Genomic DNA, 14,843 nt, shown 5'->3' with positions numbered 1-14,843 from the left:
TTGCACTAAAACTTTGTTTTCATACTTGGGTTTTTCATCTGAAAAATACTATTATTCGTTGCAAGTTGTATTTGGATCTAATACATGTATGTAAAGTATAATCAAGCAAAATGATTAATACAATCATGTTTCAAGATTAATTATTATTCTACATAACCACCTTCTACATAGTGAGTAACTTGAACAAAAAATTTTAAGGGGCAGAAATTTATTAATGAATAGTAATAATTGTAAACGAGTAAATAAATACATTATTATTGTTCAACCTATCAAAGAAATTGGAGTATCTTTACACACATATACGGGGCTTAATGGTTATTTCATGATCGTTTTTAGCCATTATCTCCGACACCACTAAATGCGGTGCTAGTGAATTCTTGTGAAGTAATTGTTAATATTGCAAATTATGCGAGCCATTACCATTTTGACCGTATCCTTTCTATACAGATTTCAATTTGATTGATTCAAAAGCCCAAACAACCGTAACTCAAAATAAATTTCACTACTTGATCAAATTTTTGGGAGATGGGGGAAGAACCTTCCTAACCCCTATTAAACTTGCTAATATGGTTCACAAGTTAATGTGTCATCGGCACGCGACCTCATCTCTTTTTCCAAAAAGAAAATAAATCATACGAATAATAAAGGATTACATTTAAATTTATTGGTACGATGGGGTGCTATGAGAAAGATCTAACCCTACAAAGATTCTAACGAGAAAACATGTTAGACCATTTCTAATGCAACGTGATAGCTCGATTGTGATCGAAAAACGTCTCCATCACGCTTACAGCGCGACGTTATGGTTGATCATATACATAACATTGTATATGTATATTTTATTTACTAAAGGTTAAAGGCAGAAGTAATGCGAAGTATAGTCGAAAGGTTTGGAATATTCGCTAAAAATAAAGATAGCGGATCAGTTTCTGCGCTAATAAAAGACTGCGGGTCATTTCGCTAAGTTTCCGCAGATAGTTAAACAATTCGCAGACCGCGGATATTTCGAATACTATAAATAGAGAGTTTCGCCTCTCATTTATAGGTTGTTGATTCTCTGTCATTTGCCCAAGCCTTTTGTGATTTTCACTTGTGACCTTGCCCAAGGAATTTCCACATTGTGCTAAGGTGAATCATACTAATTGACAATCAAGACCGGGTCGGGGTGGTTGATCACTTGATTGACCAAGTGAAAGACGATCATCGGGGCCCAAAATAATCATCAAACATCCCATCCTCCATCCTAATCCCATTGCACTCAATCCATAATTAAGTAACTCATTAATTAAGTATTGATCAATTGGCGCCATCCGTGGGACGCGTTTTAAAATTAAACTCGGAATTTTTTTGTTTTGTGCTGTCAAATAACTAATTGGCTTGTTTAATTTCAATCGTGCGTTGTTTTAAGGATTCACAGGCGAATACGTTAATAATTGGCGGTAAATTGCTTGTTTAATTGAAGTAATGAGCGATATCGGAATTGATAGTGGTATTGCTGTCGCTATACAAGCAAATGCCCAAAAAAGAGGAAGAAAGCGAAATTCAGCAAAAATGTATCAAAATTGGCAGTCTGTGCCAATTACTTTTTCAAATATGCAAAGTGACGATTTCTCCGAAATGCCGATAGTAGTATCGTGCAAAGTCGCGAAAACTGGAATCACGATCATGAAAATTCATGTTGATAATGGTAGCAGCATTGATATTGTCTATGAACAATATTTTGTTCAACTGCCAGAGGGTATTTGGGCAAATTTACAACCAACCGCGGCCTCGCTAACTGGTTTTGCAGGGGAATCTTCATGGCCTATGGGCGTGTTGCCCTTAGATGTTGAGTTATTTGATGAAAATGATGATAGTTTAGTGCGGCGAGCGCGGCTAGATTTTTATGTTATGCGGACTTCATCTCGCTATAACATGTTGTCAGGCAGAATTGTCTTGGGCAAATTCAGAATTGTTCCATCTACCATTCATGTTATGATTAAATTCGCAACATGTAAAGGTGTTGCTACAATACATTCAGCAAGCATATGCCCATTTGTGCGACTGTTAATGTAAAAAGCCCAGTTCAAGAAACCGCCGATACTGCGGACAACATGGTAGTGGTTAATCCTGCGTATCCTGATTAAAAAATTAAAGTAGGATGCATTGTTAGCGCGGCCAAGAAAAAATTGTGCAGTTACTTGTGCAGAACATGGATGTTTTTGCTTGGTGTGAAAATGATATGACTGGTGTTCCGCGCCATATTGCGAAACACATACTTAATGTGAATCCATCTTTAAAACCTGTAGTGCAGAAGCGTAGAGGCATGGCTCCAGACCGCGCTAAGTGGCTGTGCGAGGAAGTAAAGAAATTGGTGAGAGCTGGAATTTTGCGCGAAGTTCAATACTAATCATGGATTGCGAATCCAGTTTTGGTGAAAAAGTCTGATGGCTCGTGGAGAATGTGTATTGACTTCAAAGATTTAAATAAATCGTGCCCTAAGGATAACTATCCACTTCCAGAAATTGATTTGAAAGTGGAATCTTTGCATGCTTTTCCATATAAATATTTTTTAGATGCGGCAAGGGGATATCATCAGATCCCAATGGCTAAAGAAGATGCAGAAAAAACCGCTTTTCATACAGGAAAAGGCATATTCTCTTATATAATGATGCCTTTTGGTCTAATCAATGCGGGTGCGACATATCAACGCTTAATTGACACCGCGTTTGAAAAACAAATTGGGCGAAATCTTGAGGCTTATGTAGATGATTTAGTAATTAAAAGTACAACACAAGAGCAAATTATTGACGATATGCGGGAAACATTTGATACATTGCGTAGGATAAACATGGAGCTTAATCCACTAAAGTGCAGTTTTGGCGAAACTGAAGGAGAGTTTTTGGGATATCTTGTTACTGAGCAAGGTATTCAAGCTAATCCAAAGAAAATTGCGGCTATTGAAAATATGACGGCATCAAAGACGGTCAAGGAAGTGCAGAGTTTGACGGGAAAATTAGCCGCATTAAGGCGTTTCTTGTCTAACACCGCTGAAAGACAATTACTGTTTTTCAAAACTTTAAAAGGCTGCTTGAAACAAAAGATCTTTGTTTCGACAAGTGAAGCTGAAACCGCGTTTCAGGAAATGAAGAAGTTATTAAAAACTATGCCTACGTTAACAGCGCCAATTGATGGCGAAACTCTTTACATTTATATATCGGTAGCAAATGAAGCTTTTGGCTCAGTTCTAGCTGCGGAAAGGTATAAAATACAAAAACCTCTGTATTTTTCAGTAAATCTCTTACAGGAAGTGAAATAAACTATGCGCCGATTGAGAAATTTGTGTATGCGCTCATATTAACATCGCGAAGGTTAAGAAGATATTTCCAAGGGCATCCGGTGCACGTGTTAACTAACGTGACGGTCAAGTAAGTCTTAACAAAACCAGAGATATCTGGTAGACTCGCATTGTGGGCAGTGGAGTTAGGTGCTTATCAAATTTCTTACCTTTCGCGCAGCGCTGTAAATGGCCAAGTTTTGGCGGATTATCTCGCTGAAATGACTGAGGAGTTGGAGGTGATTAATGAGCGAACAGAGTTAAAACCAGTAGTTGGCGAAACAGGGGATTTATTTACTGATGGAGCTTCATGTATAGAAGGCGCAGGTGCGGGTTTGGTTTTGGCAAGCCCAAGTGGTGAGGAGCATACGTACGCATTACGTTTGGATTTTGATGTAACAAATAATGAAGCGGAATATGAAACCTTGCTAGCTGGTTTAAATATTGGGCAAAAAATGGATATCACTAAGTTGTGAGCATTTACAGATTCGCAATTAGTAGCAAATCAGTTTAATGGCTCTTTTGAGGCGCATGATTCCTCAATGCAGAAATATTTGCAGTTGTTGAAAGAATTGGCAGTGCGGTTCGAGCATTTTGAACTCGCGCAAGTGCCAAGAAGTCAAAATAAGAAGGCGGATGCTTTGAGTAAGTTGGCCGCTCTAACGTTTTCGCACTTTCAAAAACAAGTTTGGGTTGAGGAATTGCCAAGCAAGTCAACAGATAACGACTTAATGGCCGCGTCCGTTGTAGAAGAACAGCCAAATTGGATGGAACCAATCCTGGAATACATTCGCAGTGATATTTTGCCAAGTGATAAGCGCGAAGCTCGCTTAGTAAGAGAGCGAGCACCAATGTATATCATTCAAAATGACATTTTATATCGCAAGTCATACTGTGGTCCAATGATGCGATGTGTGGGCCCAATTGAAGCAGAAATGATAATTGATGAAGTGCATAACGGTTCTTGTACATTGCATTCAAGCTATAAAACTATCGCGGGAAAATTATGCGGATGGGTTACTTTTGGCCATCCCTATATCGCGATGTTGCACAAATTGTTAAGCGTTGTAAAAGCTGCCAAAGGCATGCTCCGCAGAATCGGATGCCAAGGCATGATATGATCCCTGTTAATTCGCCATGGCCATTTCACAAGTGGGCTATTGACATTGTAGGGTCATTTCTCGCAGGACCTGGCAATGTCAAATTCCTGATTGTGGCAATTAACTACTTTACAAAATGGGTTGAAGCTAAGGCAGTTCGCACTATCACTGGTGTGCAAGTGAGAAATTTTGTGTGGGAGTATATTGTTTGCAGATTTGGTATTCCGCGTGAATTAGTTAGCGATAACGGTGCTCAAATAGCGAAAGATCCTTTTAAAACATGGTGCACTGATTTAAATATAATCCAAAAGTTTACATCAGTGGCATATCCACAGGCTAATGGCTTATGCGAAGTAACCAACCGTGATGTTGTAAGCGGTATTAAAAAGAGGTTGTGCGAAAAGCTAACTGGTTTGGTGGATGAATTACCCAATATTTTGTGGGCACACCACACTACTTTCAAGAAAAGCATAGGGGAAACACCTTTTAGTTTGGTGTACGGCTCTGAGGCAGTAATACCCGCTGAAATTCTTGTGCCAACGCATAGAGTCGCTAACTTTGAGGAAGAAGTAAACGATGATGCATTGGGCGAGAATTTGAATTTCATTGAAGAGCGAAGGTTAATGGCTGCTATCAGAGAGGCAAATAATAAACAGCAAATTTCCAAGTATTATAACAAAAGAGTGCGCGCTTTATCTTTTGATGTAGACGAGTGGGTACTGCGAAATAATGATGCAAGTAGAGTAGAAAAACTTGGCAAATTAGGACCTAACTGGGAGGGTCCTTATCAAGTTGTGACAATTAATGCAGCAAGTTCATATAAGCTCGCAGATGTGGAAGGGCGGACTTTACCTAATGCGTGGCATGCTGCTTTATTAAAGCGATACTATGCGTAATTCTGCGAAAATAACATGAAGGCCAAAATGTATATGTATAAAGTGCGAAATTTGTTGCAAGGCCTATACTTGATATTCTTTCTATGTGTTTTTATTTTTAATTTTTGCAAGTCTTGATCACACTTGTGAGAGTATAAAAAGTAGACACTTGTAAGAATATGCAAAAAGTTTGTTTATGAAATGCCAAAAGTTTATGAAATGTATTGTGTTTTGTTTCATAGTGCTGAGGTGTTTCGCGACAATTACGTGGAGAAGTGATGAAATTGCCCACTTTTGCAGAAAATAACTATTGCGAAAGGAACTTAAAATCCTAAGTATTTGATATTTGCATACTTAGATGCTTCACAATGCTTATTGATTGCCTAAGGATCGCTTTGGTGGACTTAGAAGATTCATAACGTATAAATATACACACATACAGATTGTTTCACAAAAGTACATACTTATTATGTGCACGATAATAAAAATTGGAAATTGCAAAGGATAAGTCCGTGTTATGAATATTAATTGATGAAAGCGCTATCTAAATAAAAGTACTTGCAAATATAAGAACAGCGAAAATTTTATTAATAATGACGCAGAGGCAGCTGCGCGCTGTTATACAAAGCGAAATTTTATTCCTTGGATAAGTCAAGCTTGATGATGTCATCTGCAGTGACATCCTCCTGCTCGCTTATCGCTGTTATCTTAGGGAGGGGAATTTCGGCTATGCCATCTTGAGCGACATAAAATGCTGATTGCGCCTCTTCTAACGAACAAAGGCGATCAGCTATTGCAGTTGGTAGTGGTTCTGGCAATGGGCAGTTGATGACAATCTGATCCATAAACTCTACCCTCTCGCGTAGTTTTAACGCTGCAGCGAACGTTGAAAAATTCGCAGAAACAGGCTTGGAGTTGAGAATTTTCCTAGCCAATTAGTGGAGATGTTGGCGGAGCTTGGTGAACTCAAGCTCCGCAGAAGCTTTAGAAGCTAGAGCGCTGTCCCGCTCTGCCGTTAGCTTCGCCACATCCTCTAACAGCGCTTTAATAGTGGCCTGAAAATTGTTTTCTTTCTCGACCGCAGTAGAAACCTGTTGTTTTAAGTCATCAACGGTGGTTTTTGTTGCGGTGAGTTCGTAAGAGAGGTCAACACAGTGTTTTTCACTGTCCGCAGCTTTGGCCTTCTCGGTGTGGTACTTTGCTTTTTCACCCTCAAGAACATTAAAGAATTATTCTTGGTGGCCGATCATGTCATAAGCAGAATTGAAGGACATGTAAAAATTCTGCACAAAACTGTTATGTGCATCAAGCGCAGAAAGTTTTGAAAATTCGCGGCGAAGCTCGCCTGAGATTGCCATCTTCATTTGTTGATGCTGATCCAGTGCTGCAGCAGAAGAGGCATAAGTGTATCCCGATAAACCGTCAATCCTCGCCCCATAAGAGTCGGGTGGAGTGCGGAATAACTCTGTGATTTGGTCAAGAGTGTTTGGGCTCTCAAAAATGGGGTCACCAGTAGAACCGCCTGCAAAAACATGAAAATTATAAGATACGCAAAAAAAATACGAGCATTAATTATGCGATAATGTTCAGGACTTACCCGTTTGCTGATCCCCTTCATAATCCGATATAATTGGATTATCGTAAAGAGTGGTGTCAGGTTGCTTTAATTTTTTACTTTGCGATTGTGGCGGCGTCTGGTATGGTAGTTTGGTGGAGCTTGGCTTCGTTAGGGGAGATTTGGAGGTCAAGTCGACGACCGGAATTGTTTGCTTCTCGTTTGACGCCGTCGATTTAGCCTCCGGGCTTGTTAATAGCTTCGTGATTAAGGTTTTTGGGTTAACCTTGCTATCAACTTCGTCGATCTTCATTATTGATTGAATAGAAGTTGCGAGTAAGAAAGTAGTTGCACAGGTGGAATGAATATTTGTTTAATTGCGATATGTTTCGAAGTAGCGAGTGGGAAATTCGTAATAATGGACACCGATATATATAGAGGAAGCAAGAGTGCTAATCAATTGTGTTTAAGTGTCCGTTATGCTGGTTTAAACGGTAATATTTTCGCTAACGAATACAAACGGTAACTTTGTTTGCTGTAACGGTAACAAAGGAATAGCGAAAATATTATAATGCGGATAGCGGTCATGAATAACTGCAAATTTTTAAGAGTTTATCATGATATATTTACTTCGCAAGATGTATCATAATAAACTGGGGGGACTTGATCATATACATAGCATTGTATATGTATATTTTATTTACTACAGGTTAAAGGCGGAAGTAACGCGAAGTATAGTCGAAAGGTTTGGAATATTCGCTAAACATAAAGATAGCGGATCAGTTTCCGCGCTAATAAAAGACTGCGGGTCATTTCGCTAAGTTTTCGCGGATAGTTAAGTAATTCGCAGACCGCGGATATTTCGAATACTATAAATAGAGAGTTTGGCCTCTCATTTATAGGTTGTTAATTCTCTGCCATTTGCCCAAGCCTTTTGTGATTTTCACTTGTGACCTTGCCCAAGAAATTTCCACATTGTGCTAAGGTGAATCATGCTAATTGACAATCAAGACCGGGTCGGGGTGGTTGATCACTTGATTGACAAAGTGAAAGACGATCATCGGGGCCCAAAATAATCATCAAACATCCCATCCTCCATCCTAATCTCATTGCACTCAATCCATAATTAAGTAACTCATTAATTAAGGATTGATCAATGGTCAAATTCTTTTAGCGCATGAGTGAAGGTGTCACAAAGCTTCTCACGAGCAGGGTGAAGATGATAAACATTCAGAATAAAGTAGTTCGATGGAACTGGCAAAATTGTCGCGAATTGGGTTTTCTCCTAACGCGTGTGTGGGTGACAAATGAAAGCATTCGATGTCGATATCGCCGTTTAAAAAAAAAAGGTGAGACCTACACCCATTATCCTTTCATCACCCACTTTTCACCATTCTCATTTTCTTCATAACATTTGTCATATCACCGTTATCATCTTAAAAAACCTTCATCTGATTGGCATGTCAATGACACCATTAAAAATAGTCTTGCTATATGTTGTAATACACTTTTCTATTTTTTAATAATATTTAAATTTAAATTTAAATATTTAATTAACTGCCATTGGTCAAGCCAAAACCAGTAAAGACTTAGTTAATATTTAAACATAGTACTTTAAAGCTCCAGATTCTAAAGTGAGTATTTTTGATTATACAAAGGAGTTTGGTTGTTCCAATCGAGATCCCAAAGTACAAGTTTCCTTGGTTTTTAATTAAATTCCCCAGATATCTTCATATGCCTATGTCTCTTGAAAATATTATATTATATAGTGCATTCATATATTCTTATTCTTAGATACACAATACATATGCGTATCACTATCACTATATTGGCATATGTGTATGTCTCTGAAGTAATATATATGTATACAACTAATTACTTATTTAACTCTATCGATTTTGATATATACTCCGTACATGCTTTCTAAGGACAAGTCTGTTTCTGTTTTAATATGTAGTACATAGTATCTTTGATTACATTAAATTTTATTCTTTGCGTGACTAAAAGTCTAAAATGTAAAGGTAATGTAGTTTTTTTTTTTTTACAAACATAAAGAAGACATAAAAATACGAAAAACGTTTTCGAATATAAAACGCTTTCAACAAAATATACAATAGAAAAAACCCCGATGAGACTCGTAAATAGAAACCAGCAAACGTACAAAGTATCTATAGCGGGCATCATCTTGACAATATTGAACCAATAATCAAAACAAATGGGGTTAACAAAAAACAAATCACGACACTATGAAACACAAACCCGAGAACTCCAATCCGATTTGTTGGAATTCTTGGCTTTTATTACCTTTGTAAATGGTCTACTAGCGTCTTGCTAAGGAGCTTGTTTATATTTCCAAGGAAAAAAATAATCTTGAAATTATATTATGGTGTACAGTGGTTGCCTATATTCGTTGTACGGTCATCTTATGTTTACATGATCCTTAATTTAAAGAGCCTAATTATCTTGAACTAGTGAAGTGATATTATGAGGCAGAAATAAGTCGGTTTAACGTAACTTATTTTAACAATGGAAATAGTTACTTTACAATCACATCCAAAAAACAGCTAATTGACATCATTCCTGCACCACTCAAATATAGTCATATAGGTGACATAATCGCTACTTCCCCAAAAGAATCATTATAAATCTACATCGCACTAACGATGGATTCTATTCAATTATAGTTTGTGAGGTTTGATATGCTAACAATATGTTAAAATTGAGTAATGAGTTTTATGTAATCTTTCCATGATTTCTTCTTATTGTTTGCAGCCTTGTAGGTCAATGCTAGCTAAATGTTTTATTCAATGTGGACTTAAAGAACTTAAAATATCGTCAACAAAATCAATCACCTTGAAAAATAAATAAGTTGATCAGTAATTCTAAAAACTCAAAATTCAGTTGATGAGCTGTTTTAAGACCGTGAAACATATTTTTTTCTTTTCTTCCTTCGGGTCTAAGAATATAGTAGATGCTGGCTTCGTGTCTGTGCAACACGCACCATACACCATGCACAACTCACTAAACAAACTTGCGTACGTGTTGCACATTCAATGATTACTGTCCATTCAATGCTCAAATGAACCGGTCGGTGTAAGTTTAACTCCGTGTTCAATGCACAAACATTACTCCATGGTTCAAATACACTGATCGGGTTCATTTGGGCATTTAAAGCACAACTAGAATCGTCAATTTAACCCCCGTTCAAAGTTACACACTACATTGGTAGTGGTGGTGGTGATGGGAATATAGGAGAAGGGAGTTTAGAGATATCTAATGCATTTTGGTGTTGGATGATATTGTTTTGTGATGTGAATCGTGGTGTTGGTGTTAAAGTGATATTTATGGACATTTATGATACGGGTGCCCATGAGCTAAGGGATCCCCACTTTGGGCTTTTAATGACCATTATTTGTGCCCGTTAGCTTTTAATGGTCATTATTTGTGCCAGGGACCCACATCTTTTGATTTTTAACGCCTTATTTATCGACAATAAATAAGAAAATGTGATATACGGGACCTCAGCTTTGCCTTTTAAGATCTTGATAATCGAAAAAATCGGGAAATCTTATCCACAATATTCTTATTTTATCCCGTCAAACACGCACCATGTACGATGTCAAATGGACTGTGCGTGTTGTCCTATGCGTGTACGTCCTGTTTCGTAGAATAACTCATTTGGCTAGTATGATCGGTGACACGCATGACGCAAGAGAATCCACGCATGATACGTGATGCGTGGACAGAAAATATATGTTGCAATTTATATTTTTTAGAACATATTATTAAAGATTTTTGGAAATGGGGCATATTTACCGATTTCCCGAAAACAGTCATAACAAAATACTTGTAATTTGCATAAACCTTTATATTTTTACTAACAAGACTTGTACGGGCCCAATCATGAAGCCCAAACTAATATTCCAATCCTTCCAATCACAATTGACTTTGACTTCTGCTTTCTATTCTTTTACCAATAACCAATAATTGCGTTTTCAAACCCTAATTTTGATTTCATTTCATCAGATCGGAGCAATTCACGATGGGGAAAATTCCGGTGAAGATCAAATCGGTTGTTTACGGATTATCTCCTTTTCAACAAAAAGTGATGCCAGGTCTATGGAACCAATTCACACATAAAGTTACTCATAAGGTCACCGACAACTGGATTAACACCATTCTTCTGGTCGGACCTGTTGTCGGTGTTTACTCGTAAGTGTATATACATATATACCTACATATATATGTATTTGTATTTTTGTATTTTTGATTTGTGCTAGCTAATATCAGTTTGATTATCTGTGATTGGATTAAAAAAAATATGCGGTTTTAGATTTAGTTAACTTTAATTTAAATTCTATGTAATATTTGTTTCACTTGTGATTATATATTTTTTTGCATTTTAGTTAGTTTTACATATCATTTTTTTATATCGAAAATGGATATTTCATTCAATATCATCAAGGAGACAAACACATCTTTAGCTACCCATACCTTAATACTTATCAGGAACTGTAGCGTTTAAAATCATTTCATCATTACACCCTACGGCCCAAATAGCTATACTATGCAAGGTTGCAAAGTTCGCTATTCGGGGAATAATAGGGGATTAATCGGATGTACTTTTTATACATTTAAATGATAAATTCTAAAATTATGTGTGTAAATATAAAACAAAACCATAAGCATAATCTTTAACATAATTGTCTAAAATCGTTCATTTTGTTCAAAATTTCAGTTTAAATTCATTGTAAAATGTTTGACCAATTTTGACTTTGACGGACTTTGATCAGCAAATTCGACTTTGACCCACCCATTAATCGGCATTAACAGATTAATTAAACAGATTTTACCAAATCGGAACAGACTGTTCTTAATAATGAGTATCGGATAGTGATTTTTCAATAGATATAAATGTGAGTTTGTGATGTGAATGGCATTTTGTATATACAAATTTAGTATCTTTTACAGAATATTATTGTGTTTTATCTACATGGTTTCATGGCTTCCTTATGAGTGATCATCATAATTAAGCGGGTGTCATTCAAATTTTGAATGTGTGGCGTGTGGGAAAAGTTACTAACGTTCAGTATGATATGATGATCAATGAAAGTTAGCTATAAAATCAGTGCAATTAGAACTCAGATAAATGTTACTAGTGATATTTTATTTACATATTCAAGCTATCATATTCGTAGTGGTGATGTGTGTTGTATCTACTACGAAATGAAACAAGCCATTTATATAGTCTTTAACTTAATGTTCATTTAACAAATGACAACCTTAAAAACTTGTCAAAAGAGACAGTTTGGTACAGGGGTGCAGCCATTCATATATCCCATTTTAGAAAATCTTTTTAGGCAATGTTTTGTAGGTAAGATCAAATATTGATTTAATTATTACTGTCTTTCGTATGAATTTGATATCCATTTCCGTCTTTCTTCATTTTGTATGTAATTTTTTTTTTTTTTTTTTACCGTTTCTCACTTTCTCTATCAGAACACATATTAACATATATTCATATTCATGTTGTTTATCCTTCTTTTGTAATTTATTAATTAGATTCAAAAGCTCTAACTCAATTATAAATACTATAGATAATGATAATGAACATGTAGGACACTGCAAGGCGGGGTTAAATTTTTAAAGGTGTTTATTGTAATCTGGTATACCTTTCTAACCACACGGTTAAGTGATAACTAGTAAGGAGTAACCTGGTTTGTCACTTTGTATCTTAACATTTTACTTTTCTAGAAGTTTTTATTATATTTGGACAAAATTACGCTCGTCGTCCCTGAACTTGTATCCAACCTTCTCAGGTCATCCTTAAACTTTTTTTTTTGCTGGTGTCGTCCTTGAACTTGTACTTTATAACTCTGGTCGTCCCCCCGTCTACATTCCGTCCAATTGTTCGGTTAAAGTGATTCATGTGCAAATCATGTGAGGGTACTTTAGACAATTTATCCTACCATAATTAAATAATTTTATTTTATTATTTTTTTCTCTGTATAATATCCTATCCCACCATCCCCAATTCCCCATCCATTCATTATCTTCATCATCATCATGGAGTGTCATCTTCTCTGTATAAAATCAAACCCGCTTTCTATCTTTCCAAATCAAAAGCATGTAAACTAAAAAAAAAAATCAAACCCACCAAAATCAAACTCACCAAATTACAAAATCAAATCCACTTTCGGTTTCTGTTCAGATCGCAAACCCACCAAAGTACAAAATCAAACCCACCACCATCACTGTCTCCTTTCACCTCCAGATCTAACGAAAATCAGAATCGGATGAACGAGGATCTAACGAAAATCAGAAACAGATGAACGAGGTTCGAACGAAAATCACCATCGTTGTTCACCGGCTACAGATCTGGTTTAGGAATTCAACGCCGTGGCGGTAAAGTCTTATATTTATACTTAACTTTGTGTTGGTATCTCTATTAAATTTTTGAAGATATGGGTAACAACAAGTGTTTGATTTGTGAAATTAGGAACCATGGTGGATTTGTAAAATTAGGAACAAAAACGTTGAATCATATTTATGGGCTACGGAAATTGGCGTTGGCCAAGCAATTAATCTCTGTGGTGTCATATTTGTTTCTATTGAATAAAAATTGTTGATTGTGTAACTGCATGTACTGATTATAATAATCTTCATATATACAAGTATTGAGAGTGATTCCTACAACATAAAATAGTGTTTTGATATACGTTTAATATCAAGGATATATGAATCTTTATATGGGTTTGATTGATGTTTTTTTCTTTTTTTTTTCAAGTTGCTTAAAGTTTTGATTTATTTATTTTTTACTTTAATTTAGATTAGATTAGATTGATTTGGTTTTGATTTAGAAGTATTTGATTAAAGGTTTTTGTTGAAGTTGAAGATAAAGGGGACACCAAAAATTGATAGAAAGACTAAAATACCCTCATGTGTCTTGCACATGGGATGAGATAACAGAAAAATTGGACGGAATATAGACGGAGGGACGACCGTAGTTATAAAGTACAAGTTCAGGGACGACGCCAGCAAAAAAAAAAGTTTAAGGATGACATGAGAAGGTTGGATACAAGTTCAGGGACGACGAGCGTAATTTTGTCTTATATTTGCATAAAAAAAAATACAGTTGGCCAAAGGAATTATCAATTAATGTTTCCTTGTTTGTACCTTTTGATATTCTGGATATTAAGTATGCTCTTTTTTGTGTTTGCAGGTACGTTAAGAGTTACCAGGAAACAGAGAAATTGGAGCATAGGTACTGAACGACACTCGCAACTGGTGTCTTGAACATTACAAAAAAGATGAATACCTCTTTTTTATTCACAATAAAAATGAAGATGGTTTCTTTTCATGACCAGTAAGACGTTTTATCATGGTCAAAAGAACTGTATTTATTACAGTAAAAGCTTAAAAGAACTTATTTGTCATTTCTCACTCATGGTTGTGTTTCTCATTTTGTCTCAACTGAAATGAAACATGTTACCTTGCCTTTATGTGTATGCATTTGTCATGTGATACTCTTTTCAAGCATGAAGGATACTAGTTTTATTTCGATTCTATTATATATATATATATATATATATATATATATATATATATATATATATATATATATATATGTATATATATATATATATATATGGGCAAGATCAATGGGGAAGTAACCATTCGGGGGAGCAAATTTTTTTTTTCTTTTTCGTTTTTTTTGGAATTTTTTTTCGGCATCAAGATCACACGAAAATATGAACATTTAGAAGAGACACTTCGTGATGAATGTTATTATTTAGGCGGGAAAACGATCAAAAATAACATTCAAGATAATATTGTTCGTGAAGAATATGAACGTTTTTTTTCTTCATGTTTTGTGAAGTAAAATTTAGCCCGATTTAGAGTTTAGGGTTTAGGGTTTGGTGTTTTGGGTTTATGGAATAAACTCAAAACACCAAACCCTAAACTCTAAACCGTTCGTGTTAAAAACTCAATCTAAA

The 14,843-nt window shown here is 35.9% G+C and overlaps 2 protein-coding genes across 2 annotated transcripts; both read left to right on the top strand.

Moving 5' to 3' along the window:
- Window positions 1–3,858: 3,858 nt before the first annotated feature.
- On the top strand, window positions 3,859–5,312 carry LOC139874511 (uncharacterized). Its single transcript, XM_071861937.1, has 3 exons — window positions 3,859–4,399; window positions 4,504–4,635; window positions 4,738–5,312. Exons 1-3 carry the CDS (start codon window positions 3,859–3,861, stop codon window positions 5,310–5,312), a joined length of 1,248 nt encoding a protein of 415 aa, XP_071718038.1.
- A 5,521-nt stretch (window positions 5,313–10,833) lies between these two features.
- Window positions 10,834–14,414, top strand: LOC139877252 (cytochrome b-c1 complex subunit 8-2, mitochondrial-like). Its single transcript, XM_071864665.1, has 2 exons — window positions 10,834–11,058; window positions 14,069–14,414. Exons 1-2 carry the CDS (start codon window positions 10,889–10,891, stop codon window positions 14,115–14,117), a joined length of 219 nt encoding a protein of 72 aa, XP_071720766.1. The 5' UTR covers window positions 10,834–10,888; the 3' UTR covers window positions 14,118–14,414.
- The last annotated feature ends 429 nt before the right edge of the window (window positions 14,415–14,843 follow it).

Source organism: Rutidosis leptorrhynchoides, chromosome 11 (assembly GCF_046630445.1).
Source record: "Rutidosis leptorrhynchoides isolate AG116_Rl617_1_P2 chromosome 11, CSIRO_AGI_Rlap_v1, whole genome shotgun sequence".
NCBI classification, from domain to species: domain Eukaryota; kingdom Viridiplantae; phylum Streptophyta; class Magnoliopsida; order Asterales; family Asteraceae; genus Rutidosis; species Rutidosis leptorrhynchoides.
The sequence above is the reverse complement of the archived record's forward strand: the minus strand, read 5'-3'. Positions and strand labels throughout refer to the sequence as shown.